The 12,637-nt window shown below is 39.1% G+C and overlaps 1 protein-coding gene across 1 annotated transcript in view; it reads left to right on the forward strand.

The window, feature by feature from the left end:
* Nucleotides 1–12,637, forward strand: part of LRRC36 (leucine rich repeat containing 36) — a 41,085-nt gene that overhangs the window by 17,731 nt on the left and 10,717 nt on the right. Inside the window, 4 exon segments of the mRNA XM_060084690.1 lie at nt 3,314–3,440; nt 5,675–5,727; nt 8,269–8,709; nt 11,731–12,019. Of these exon segments, the coding sequence (XP_059940673.1) occupies nt 3,314–3,440; nt 5,675–5,727; nt 8,269–8,709; nt 11,731–12,019 (910 nt within the window).

Below are 12,637 nucleotides of genomic sequence, written 5' to 3' on the forward strand. Positions count from 1 at the left end.
GCCTGTGCTCCGCAACGGGAGAGGCCAACAGTGAGAGACCCGCGTACTGCAAAAAAAAAAAAAAAAGTAAAAAAAGCTGGGGAATTCCCTGGCAGTCCAGTGGTTAGGACTTTGTGCTTCCACTGGACGGAGCATGGGTTCCATCCCTGGTTGGGGAACTTACAAGATCCCTCATGCCGTGCGGTGTGGCCAAAATAATAATAATAATAATTAATTAATTAAAAAAACAAAGAAAGTAAAAAAGCAACCCACAGAATGGGAGACAATATTTGCAAATCATATATCTGACAAGGGTCTAGTATCCATTCTATACAAAAAAACTTACAAATCAATAACAAAAAGACAAACAACCCAATTAGAAAATGGGCAGGGCCTCCCTGGTGGCGCAAGTGGTTGAGAGTCCGCCTGCCGATGCAGGGGATACGGGTTCGTGCCCCGGTCTGGGAGGATCCCATATGCCGCGGAGCGGCTGGGCCCGTGAGCCATGGCCGCTGAGCCTGCGCGTCCGGAGCCTGCGCTCCGCAACGGGGGAGGCCACAACAGTGAGAGGCCCGCATACCGCAAAAAAAAAAAAAAAAAAAAAAAAAAGAAAATGGGCAAAAGATTGAATAGACATTTCTCTAAAGAAGTTATGCAACTAGCCAACAAGCACATGAAAGATGTTCAACATCACTAGCCATCAGGGAAATGCAAATCAAAACCACAAGGAAGATACCATTTCACACCCACTAGGATGGCTAGAATCAAAAGGACAGATAACAAGTGACAGCAAAGATGTGGAGAAATTGGAACCTTCCTACATTTCTGGTGGGAATGGAAAATGGTATAGCTTCTTTGGAAAACAATTTAGAAGTTCCTCAAAAAGTTAGAGTTACCATTTGATCAGCAATTCCACTCCTAGATATATACCCAAGAGAAATGAAAACATATGTCCACACAAAGACTTGTACAGGAATGAAATCAGCATTATCCATAATAGCCGAAAAGTCTATCAACTGATGAATGGAGAAACAAAATAATGGCATATCCATATAAGGCATATTTTTCAGCCTAAAAAGGATTGAAGTACTGATACATGCTACAATGTTTATCTTGAAAGCATCATGCTACTTGACAGAAACCAGATACAAAAGGTCAAACATATTATTCCATCTACATGAAATGTCCAGAATAAGCAAATCCTATTTGATGTTTGCTAGGGGCTGGTGGGGAGGAGAGAACTGAGAGTGACAGTTAATTTGGTTTGTTTTGGGGTGATGAAAGTGAAGGTGGTGATGGTTGTACAACTTTGTGAATACAGTAAAAATCACTGAATTGTATTCTGTAAAAGGGTGACTTATATGGCATGTACATTATATCTCAATTAAAATAAAGATTCCCCCCACCAAAAAAAGTGATTCTATAGAATTTGATAATTGATTGACATTTGAGATGAGAGAGAGAACATCAAAGAACAAGTTTCTATCTTGAGGGATTGGGTGAATAGGAATGCCAGTATTAAGATGAGGGTTAGGGGTGGAGGTGGGGACCATCAGCAGAAGTAGGACTGGAAGTGAAGATTATGAGTTCGATTTAGAAAATAATTGGGAATTCTCTGATCGTCCAGTGGTTAGGACTCAGCACTTTCACTGCTGGGCCCAGATTCAATCCCTGGTCGGGGAATTAAAATCCCACAAGATATGCGGTGTGGCCAAAAAAAAAAAAAAAAAGAAAAGAAAAGAAAATACTGACTTTTTAGTTGTCTATAGGGCACACTTTGGGGGGCAGTTCAGAAAACTTAAGTCTGGACATGAAACGACAGATCAGAGTTAAGAGATTTAGATTTAGGGTCAACCAGATTTGGGAGATAGCTGACAACAAAGAGAAGGTATGATAGCATTCAGCAAAGAGTTTGGACCTTGGGGGATTTGTTTGAACCAAGAGGTAGGTTGAAAGAAAAAGAACCTGTGAATCTTAAAAAGAGCATTAGCAGGGTAGAAGAAAAACCAGGATGGAGCCGGGTCTTGGACACCTGGGAAGTTTGTGTTGTTCTGTAGGAAAGGGATAAGAGGAGCTTTGAACACAAAGTCACAGCTTATTAACCATTCTAATTTTCTACTAAGAATCAGGTTAAAATCATCAATTTCTGCTTCACCTTGGGTTTTTTTTTTCCTGTGTTGCTACTGCAAAGGAACCACAGAACATAAACTTTGACAGCTTATGGCACTTTGAGAAATACAGTTCTGTCAAGTACAAGGGTGGAAGAACATCTTGTATTGAAGTAGTAGGACATTTCATTCCCAAGAGGCAACTCAGAAATAAGAAGCATTTTAGAGCTCCAAATGGACTGAAGGGCTGGAGTTTCAAAAAGCTGGCTTTATTCTCACTCTGTATTCTCAGTTGCCCTGCCTTATAGTAGCTTTCTGTTGCCAGAGCCTGAACATGGGAACTAGCAGAACAGCACACTGTTTGACTAAGGCCCAAATTTTGGAAACTATCTTAATTCTTATACAATCCTACTAGAGAAAAAAACTCCCTAAACAAAAACCTCTTATTTTCATCCATGGGTCCCCCAGAAGACCCCAAATCCCAGAATTCTGCAATTAATAAGTATTGAACAAGGATATGCAAAAACTTTTGTACAAGTGTTACAATCTAATAGAAATCCTAACTAACTCTTTTTGAGGTGGCCAGGATAGGATACAGTTTTTGTTTATTTTTCCTTTCTATTTTTAAAGTTGTTTCTCTAATGGTAGGCAAAAATACTGGGAAACCTAAGGATTTGGCATTCGTTTCTATGAAATAGGTCCTGATTAGTCTTTTTCTTTGAACAAATGAGGAAATCAAGGCAGAAAGAAGCTGGTTTGAAATGATGAAGCTGATTTAAAATGACAAATCACTGCAGACTGTTGATTAAAGCCCTGGAGATGCCTGATGTCAGGAGTCTATTTCCAGCCATCTCCCCCTGTAGCTGGAGATTGTTGAATTGGTGTCAAAGTTTATTATATATTCACTTCAGAAGTATGCAAAATATTTGCCTTCTTCTTAATTTCTCTTGAGCACTTCATAATTTATGAAGCCATTTCATATCCATTGTCTTGTTTTAACCTCACCTCAACTCTAAGAGATAGGAAATCTAGATTTTATCATCACTGTTTTACAAGTGGAGAGACTGAGAGAGGTTAAGCAGTTTGGCCAAGTTCACATGGTCTCCAAGTAGTGGCACCAGAACTAACTCTCAATCTTGTGACTTCTCTTCTAGTATCTTTCCATATAACATGTTGCCTTTAAAGTCTGGTCAGTGCTTCATTGTATGCCTTTTCTTTTGACACAGGCTCAAACAAAGGACTTTTTATTCCCTTCCCTAACTGGGAAATAAAGGATCCCCCAACAAGTACTTCTGTAACCCAGGGCAATGGTATACCAGATCAGAAATTAGACACTTTGCCACTGGGGACACAGGTAATGTACTCACTTTCCTGCTGATCTGTTGACTAATCAATGATTAATGCTAATAATCCAGTGGACTCTCAATTATTGTGAAGGTCTAAGAGGACTTTTTAAAATTAATTTTTATTGGAGTGTAGTTGATTTACAATGTTGTGTTAGTTTCTGCTGTACAGCAAAGTGAATCAGTTATACATATACATATATCCACTTTTTTTTTAGATTCTTTTCCTGATAGGTCATTACAGAGTATTGAGTAGAGTTCTCTGTGCTATACAGCAGGTTCTTATTAGTTATCTCTTTTATGTATAGTAGTGTGTATATGTCAATCCCAATCTCCCAGTTTATCCCTCTCCCCTTCCCCCTTGGTAACCATTAAGTTTGTTTTCTACATCTGTGTCTCTAGTTCTGTTTTGTAAATAAGTTCATTTGTATCATTTTTTAAGACTCCACATATAAGCTATGTATGATATTGTCTTTCTCTGTCTGACTTAAGAGGACTTTTTTGATGAAGGCATGTTAGACACTTTAAAAGGAAAGCACAAGACAGGATGCAAAGGGCCTTCTCCATTAATTTCAATCTCCCCTTTCCCTCTCCCCCAGTACCTGATCAAATGTAGTATATTTATACATATAACTTTAGCACATTTTATGCCAGGCATTTTGGCACTCAAACAGGGATAAAACTGTTACAGGTTTTGTCTGGTTTTCAGTTTTCTCCTCTCTACCCAATGTCTCCATTTCCTGTTACCTGGCTTCTTTACATTTTCTACCTCTGCCTTTTAATTACTGGATCTTAACATCTCAGGTGTGGCTCTCCCAACACTGCCTCTTCATTGAAACATAAAAAAAGAAAAGTTAAGGGGTAAAGATGGCATAGAAGTTGTGGGCAATGAAGAGGTAGAGATCATGCAAGATGAGGGAAGAATTAAAAATAAGTTTTTAGAGAAAAAAATTGGTGGGAGTCCATTACTTATTTATATGAATGAATATGATGCAGGAAGCAGAATTGACTACTTCATATTCAACTTCTCCTTTTGTCTGCATTTTTATTGATAAATTATGAGCAATAAGTTTGCTGAAAATAGCCAGAAGGAGAGAGAAGAGAAGGAAAGACTCTGATTAATCCACAGTTTGGATAATCAACACTGTACAAAGAAAAAGATAGTAAGATTTCAGGTTGAATTTATAATACCTTCATTTTTTTTGTTGTTTTTTTCTTTTTGCGGTATGCGGGCCTCTCACTGTTGTGGCCTCTCCCGTTGCGGAGCACAGGCTCCAGATGCGCAGGCCCAGCGGCCATGGCTCACGGGCCCAGCCGCTCCGCGGCATATGGGATCCTCCCAGACCGGGGCACGAACCCGTATCCCCTGCATCGGCAGGCGGACTCTCAACCACCGCGCCACCAGGGAGGCCCCAATACCTTCATTTTATAAAAAGACAGATTAACATTTAGTTGGTTTCTTTGTTTTGGGAGATTCTACTTGGGTAATTTAGAAACTATTTCAATTACCATTTTAAAAAAAGTTGGTATTCTTTTAAAGGAAATGGAGACAAAGTATACTGTAATCTACAATTAACATTATATAGCACTTTTTAGATTAAAAAAACTTTGAAATTACTTCTTGAAGTATGAGAGAAAAAGAAATTGAATAGCCTGCTATATGTCCTCTTAGTTTAAGAAATAGGAGGTAAGATTTCTTTCTCTGCATAACTACCAAAAAGATGCTGAATACTTGAAGATGATTTTGTAAAAAGCAAACTCTAGAAAGCTTTCTACTTTGTATCAGTCCTTGCTTAATTATGCCTTAGATTAATTTTCAGCCTATTAAAAAGTCTCAGTAGCTCCTATGGTTGATACTCAGCTTTACTAGAGGTAAAATAAGTATGGGAGTTCTTCAAGCAGAAATAAGTTGGAAAAGGTGGTACCATCTAACTTCTATGCTGAGTTATCTAAAGCAGAGAGAATACAATATTTCACTGCTTGGTATGTCCTTTACCATCTAAGGATATTTTGTCTTTTCAAGGCATCTCCTTATCTGCTCCAGAGCAACTCTAGAATCTCTTTGTATTGTGACTATTTTAAAATAAGCTTAAATCTGGACCTTTGCTTGAAGATCTTTTTCCCTAGTTTGCAAGGATGGACTTGCTTGCTAATAGGAAAGTATTCTGAACCTCCCTGTTCTAGTTAAACTCATGTCTGAATGCCCATTGACTCCCTTCTCCTAAACTTTCAAACATTTTTTTGGATGCAGGAAGTGGCAAGAAAGGAGATACCAAGTGAGAATCACCAGGAAGATGGTAAATATTTTGCTTACAGTATTTTTCTCCACACTAGTCAGAGAAATCTAGGTGTGATGGGATTTGGGAGAAGATGGAGATGTCTCAGTCCTGGGAGACTACATGATGAGTTCTTTTCTGCTTTCATAAGGGGCTGCCCTGGATGCTTAGTGACCTGTGAGGTCTTTCAGGTTGAAGAGTGGATATTCTGACTTCCTTTGTTCTTGACTTTTTGTATTGGCTGACTATTCCGTGTTTCTTTTACCTTTCTTGCCTTCTTTTGGATTTATTATGTTTTTATTCATCCATTTTTTTCTTTCTGCTAGTTTACAAGTTACACACTGTTTCTATACTTTTGGTACTATTCCCAAAACTATAATATGTGTCCTTAACTTATTCAACTTTAAAATTAATCAGTACCTTAACTCTTCTCTTGGATAATTCAAAGACCTTAAAGTAATTTACTCCTTTTAATCCTTCCTGATTTATGTATTATTATTATAGATTTTAATTCTCTATATTTTTAAAACTCACAAGATACTATTTTTACAAAGTCATTGTTCATTTAAATTGATCCATGTATTTACCACTTTGTTTGCTCTTTTTTTTTTTTAAATTTTTTGGCCGCACCACACAGCATGTGGGATCTTAGTTCCCTGACCAGGGATCAAACCCACACCCCCTGTATTGGAAGCACGGATTCTAAACCACTGGACTGCCAGGGCAGTTCCCGTTTCTTTTTTTTAATCCCAGACTTCCCTTCTGAGATAGTTTTGCTCTAGCTTATAGTACATCTTTTAGAATTTTCTTTAGTGTGGGTCTACTGGTGATGAATTCTTTCAGTTTTTGTCTGAAAATGCCCCAATTTCACTATCATTCTTTTTTTTTTTTTTTTGCGGTACGCGGACCTCTCACTGCTGTGGCCTCTCCAGCTGCGGAGCACAGGCTCCGGACGCGCAGGCTCAGCGGCCATGGCTCACGGGCCCAGCCGCTCAGCAGCATGTGCGATCCTCCCAGACCGGGGCACGAACACGCGTCCCCTGCATCGGCAGGTGGACCCCCAACCACTGCGCCACCAGGGAAGCCCACCCAGCTGTTTTATGTATCTTTAAACATAGTAAAAATAGCCATCTTATAGGCTGCATCTATTAATTCCAATTTTTGTGCATGTTGTCTGGTTTTTCTACTCATTCTCACTTGTGTTGTCTTATTTCCTTTTTTGTTTGTTTGTTTTGGCTACTTGCTGGCTATTGTATTTTAAAAACTATTTGTAGGAATGATTTAAGTCTTACATGAAGATATCTTTTCCAGATCAGATTTTCATTTGCTTCTACCAGTTGCCTGGGGCACTATCAGCCTGGAATCACCTTAATCCAAGCTCAAGGCTTGAGGTTCCCTGGACCACCCAGATGATGCAAACCTGGATTACCAGTGTACAAGTGCTGGTTTATTTCCAGTTTACCTTTACTTTGAAGATTGTATCCTGATTAGGATTCCATATTAATGTGGGGAGTGGGTGAGGGGGTGGTTTCTCATACTCCTTACCTTGGATGGATCCTGAACTTGGACTTCTGTACCTTTCACTCTGAAGCGCCTTAGAGTAAAAGTCACTTTAAGTGCTAGACTCACCTATATGAGTTCTTGCTGTTTTCTAGATTTTGGCCTAGACATTCCTCACTAGCTTATTAGCTCTTTGATGCTTTTAAGAACATATATCATCCCACTTTTTAAATATCTTCAACAGGAGGGATAGTCTGAATTATCTAATCTCATTATTGTTCTTAGATTCTTTTTCTTACATAAAGATATTGTTCTATAACCTTTCCCCTACTATATAGACTGGCCCTTGGTAAAAATGTTGATATTCTTAAAGGTTCTGTAGAGATAGAAGGTACTTGGTCCCACTTTTTTAAAGTTAATGTGACTAACTCAGGAAGGTCTTCAAACCTATGAATCTCTGAAAGCCCCAAGGAGTACGAAGACTTCTCTTTTTGTCTGATGCTCTACTTGCCCTACTCTGAGGTTTTTTGGAGGTGACAGATACACCTGTCTGAGAGAAATACTTTATAGCTGGATTAGGGATTTTCATACGTTTTGGATAGTGGTTCCCAGTGTGTGAACCTAGATCCTCTGGGTAGAGGTTGGGGGTAGGAGTGAGTTTAGCTTTATTGCGAGGCGTCTATGAAATCATAGACCTACCAACTATTGTCTGAATACCTAAGATCACAACTTTTGTCATGTGGGAGTGCACCAAAATAGTAGAAATCGTATATAGAAAACTCTGACACTACAGTTTTAGAAGGAACTTCCTACAGGATTAGGTTGACATGAAATTTGTCTCCAGAATGTTACAGATTCTTTACTGTCTACACAATGTCCAACATGTTTTGTTTTTCCATGTAGGAATCCTTTTATCACTTTATGCTACCATTTATAAAAATTATAAACCATCTCTTTCTGAGAACTTTTTTTTGGTAGACAGAGGTATATCCAGTGAACAGGGATACCCTAAGAAGAATTCTCATTGTCTTTTGTTTTTTTTTCTCCCTTGGTGATGGTTAGAATTCAGACGCTACTTGCCTCATCAATCCACAGTTCGAACCCCAGAGAAGATGGCTAGAGAAGGGTACCGAATATCTTTTTTGGACAACAAGTCTTCAGGTTCTTCTCCAGAAAAGGATCTGATACCAAAACCTGATACTTATCAGCTTACCCATGACGCCTCATTGGGTAAACGCCTGGATGTGGGTGATTCTAGACAGATTCATCCCTATCAGTTACCTTCAGATGCTGGTCTAGAAAATTATGATAGTCATTATTCTCAAAATCCATCCCTGCATGGAAGTCTTGGTAAAAGTCCTCAGAGAAGCAGGAACTACTGAGAATATAGCACAAAACCTTCAAATAACATGAAGGCCACCACATCCCATTCCTGCGGAGACTTACTGACTTCTCTGTCAAACCCTGACTCCAGCACTGGAAGGCTTTTGAAGCTTAGTTCAGGTAATAGCTTCCTGTTAGTTTATAGACCTCTTTCATAGGCATGAAGATTGAAGTATAACTGGAAATTTTGGAATTAATATTTCTTAGATTGGGGAATTCCCTGGTGGTCCAGTGGTTAGGACTCTGTGCTTTCACTGCCTAGGGTGTGGGTTCAATCCCTGGTTGGGGAACTAAGATCCTGCAAGCTGAAAATAACTAACTAACTAACTAAATAAATAAATAAATAAATAAAAGATAGATAGATAGATAGATAGATAGTCACCAGAGTCCATAGAATCTTGAGAAATCTTCAGGGTATGAGTTTAACATGATAGATATATTAGAGAAAATTTATAGAGAATTTATAGAAATGCAGACTTCATAACTATATGTTATTTTAGTTAAATATTAATAGCATCCTGGGACATATTTCTAGTTACATCTAGTCTTCTCTGGCCACAGTCACTTCTATTCTGAGTTACTTTTTCAGAAAAAAGCTAGTTTAAGGGTAAGAGACCACTCTTTAGTTATTTATTTATTCAACAAAATGTATTGAATACCCACTATGTGCCAGATACTATTCTATCTCTGCAGATAAAGTAGCAAACAAAAATAAAATTCCATGTATATTTTGCCATAAAAAAAGGTCCCTACTTTCATGGAATTTCTATTTTAAAGAGGGTAAGACAGATGATAAACAAGTTATAAATATATGTCAGGTTATGATAAGTGTTGTGAAGGAAAGTAACATAAGGGTATTAGAGAGTAATATGGAGGAGGTGATGTTTTAGATAGAATGGTCAGGGTAAGCTTCTCAGGTGAGATATTATAAAAGTAGAGACTTCAATGAAGTGAGAGTGTGAGCCATGTGGATAACTGGGGGGAGAAATTTTAGACAGTGGAAATAGTATAGTAAGTGCAAAGTTCCTGAGGCTGGAACATGCTTGGCATGTTCAAGGAACAATGAGGAGGCCAAGGCTGCTGCTGCAGAGTGAGCTAGGTAAAGAGTATAGATGAAGTCAGATAGCCAGACATTTATTCTGGGTGAGATCAGAAGCTGTTGGAGAGTTTGTAGCAGAGGAGTGACATGATCTAACTTAAGAATTACTCTGGCTGCTGAGTTGAGAATAGACAATGGGGAACAAGGATAGAAGTTTTTTAAATTAACAGATTAGAATCTGGATAAGAGATGATGGTAGCTTGAACTAGAGAGATAGCAATGTAGGTGGTGAGAAATAGATTCTGAATATGTTCTGAAGATAACACTCCATGATTTGTTAGTGGATTGAGGATGAAGTGTGAGAGAAAGAAGGTCAAGGATAACTCCCAGGTTTCAAGTCTGAATAACTGGAAGAATGGAGTTACCATTTTACTCAGATGGAAAAGAGTGTGAGGAACAGGTTTTAGGATGGATACCAAGAGTTGGTCTTAGTCAGCTTAAGTTTGAGGTGACTATTAAAACTTCTCAGAGATGCCAATTTGATAAGTAGACATATTAGTCTGGAGTTCAGGGAGGAAGGTGGGGCTGGGAATTCAGTATGTGGATGGCATTAAAACAGACTAGATGAGATCTCCCCAAGGGAGTGAATATAAATAGAAAAGATATCTGAGGACTAATCTGAGTCCTCCAACAATTAGAAATCTCGTAGATAAAGAGAAACCATCATGGAGAGCAAGGAAGAGGCAGCTACTAAGGTAGGAGAAAAAAAAAAAAAAAGCCAAGAGGGAGTGGTATCCTGGAAGCCAAGTGAAGAATATGTTTCAAGAAGGAGAGAGTGATAAATACAGTGTCAGATGTCCTTAATAGATGTCTTTAACACTTCTGGGACTGAGAAATGATCATGGTATTTGGCAACGCATTAGTGAGCAGCTTCAGGAGATGCGTTGTTAATAAAAGCCTTGTTGAGGTGAGTTCAAGAAAGAATCAAAGGAGAAGCGGTAGAGTTACCAAATATGTATGACCCTTTCAAGGAGTTTTTCAGTGAAGGGGAGCAAAGACATGGAAATGTAGCTGGAAGGGGGATGGAATCAAGGAGATCATGGTGGAAATGCTCCAGTAGAGGAAAAATTGATGATGCAGGAGAGAAAAGGGACAATTACAAGAAAAAAATTGGGGAGTGGTCAAGAGGAGATGGAATCCAGTCTACCAGTGGAGAGGTTGGCCTTGGATAGAAGCACAGACAGTTCATCTATTACAAGAAGGAAGGGAGGGAATTTATAGACACAAATACAGGTGGAATTGGTAGATTTAGTGGTTAGAACACATAGATGTTTTCTTTGACTGCCTCTCTTTTGCTCAGAGAAGTAAAGAGATCAGCAACTGAGAGTGAGGAGCGGGGAGAAGGTGTTGGAAGTTTGAGAAGAGAGATGTGAAATAGTGATCTCAAAGAATAGAAGAGTAGGACATCCTTGGTGGTCCAGTGGCTAAGACTCCTCGCTCCCAATGCACGGGGCCCAGGTTTGCTCTCTGGTCAGGGAACTAGATCCCACATGTCACAACTAAAGATCCTGCATGGTGCAACTAAGACCCAGCGCAGCCAAATAAATAAATAAGTAAATAAATAAACATTTTTTAAAATGGGAAAAGAATTTGAAAAAGAGTAGATACATGTATATGTAAAACTGAATCACTTTGCTGTACACCTGAAACCAATACAACATTGTTAATCAACTATACTCCAATATAAAATAAAAAATTTGTTTAAAGAATAGAAGAGTAAATTGATTAGAGTAATGTATTAGGATAGTCGGGCCCAGTTAAGATAGTGGTTATGAATTTAAAGTGAAGATGTTGGAAAGAGATATATGTTGTTCTCCAGTCACTTCCCACTGCTCTGCTGTAGGCTTGGAGTATGTGCACAGTTGGATTTAACCAGAGTTGGGGTTTTGTCAGGTGGAGGGAGAGAGAAAGGGTCCAGAAAGTTGAGGGTATATACTAGGGAGAGATCATTATGACCCTTGGACTCCGGACAGGGTAAGGATGGAAGTAAGACATGAGGGAGTTGAAGAGCAGGTTCATCTCTGGGCCTGTTTCCTTCACAGATCTGTACGCCACAACCCATTTCAACAGCGACCCTGCTCTGCTGGTGAATGTAGTGCAAAAATTATCCACCAGCCTCGGCGATTTAACACCAGCACATGGTTCTTTCCCAAACAACACCATCCTGGGAGACTCTCTGAAGACACTGCTGTTGCCTACTGGGACTTCAGAAAACAGAGAGAGTTTGACCAAGGGGTCATTAAGCCCATCGAGAAGAGGATTCAAATGGAAAGAAAATATCCTTGATACCCTGAATCCAAAACATGGTTTCAGAGATGCTACAGGCAGCGAGGCAAGTGTTGGCTTGTTTGTGCTTGTGCAAAAGCACATCAGGTCCAAGAGCAGAATGGGGTTCTGTTTTGGTGGTGGTGGTTCGGATGAAAAGTGGTAGAAGTTCAAAGGGATTTTCAGAGGCCAGTGGGTAATACTGCCAGGCCAAAGCCTGTGATTCTTTTGCCCTTGGGAAGGTCATTCCCCTTCTGCAGCATTTCCTCATTTCTGTCACAGGGAGCAGGGTCCCTAATCTACTTCCAGAGCATAAACATGGTGGAGAAGTATATTGATAATGAGAAGTGGTGGACAGAGTTTACCACAGGAAGGAATGCAGAAGTTGCCAGGGGCTCAGGGTTGGCTGAAGAGTGATCTCTGTAGCATTGACATTTATAATCTTATCATGTTTACACATTTGCTTTGGCCACAAATCACTAACTTGCTTGGGATCTTTCTTCTAAAAGCATTGCTTTCCTGTCCAGAAATTTAAATTATTCCAATTTTTTTCCAAGATGAATTAGATTAAGAAGATGAATTAGATTTTCCAAGGGATTTTTAGCTGAGAGTTGGTTCAGAGAATGAACAACAAATCAAGAACCATTCCCACATATACAATATAATTCATTTCATAAAACTGTA

Source organism: Mesoplodon densirostris, chromosome 19 (genome assembly GCF_025265405.1).
Source record: "Mesoplodon densirostris isolate mMesDen1 chromosome 19, mMesDen1 primary haplotype, whole genome shotgun sequence".
Classification (NCBI taxonomy): Eukaryota; Metazoa; Chordata; class Mammalia; order Artiodactyla; family Ziphiidae; genus Mesoplodon; species Mesoplodon densirostris.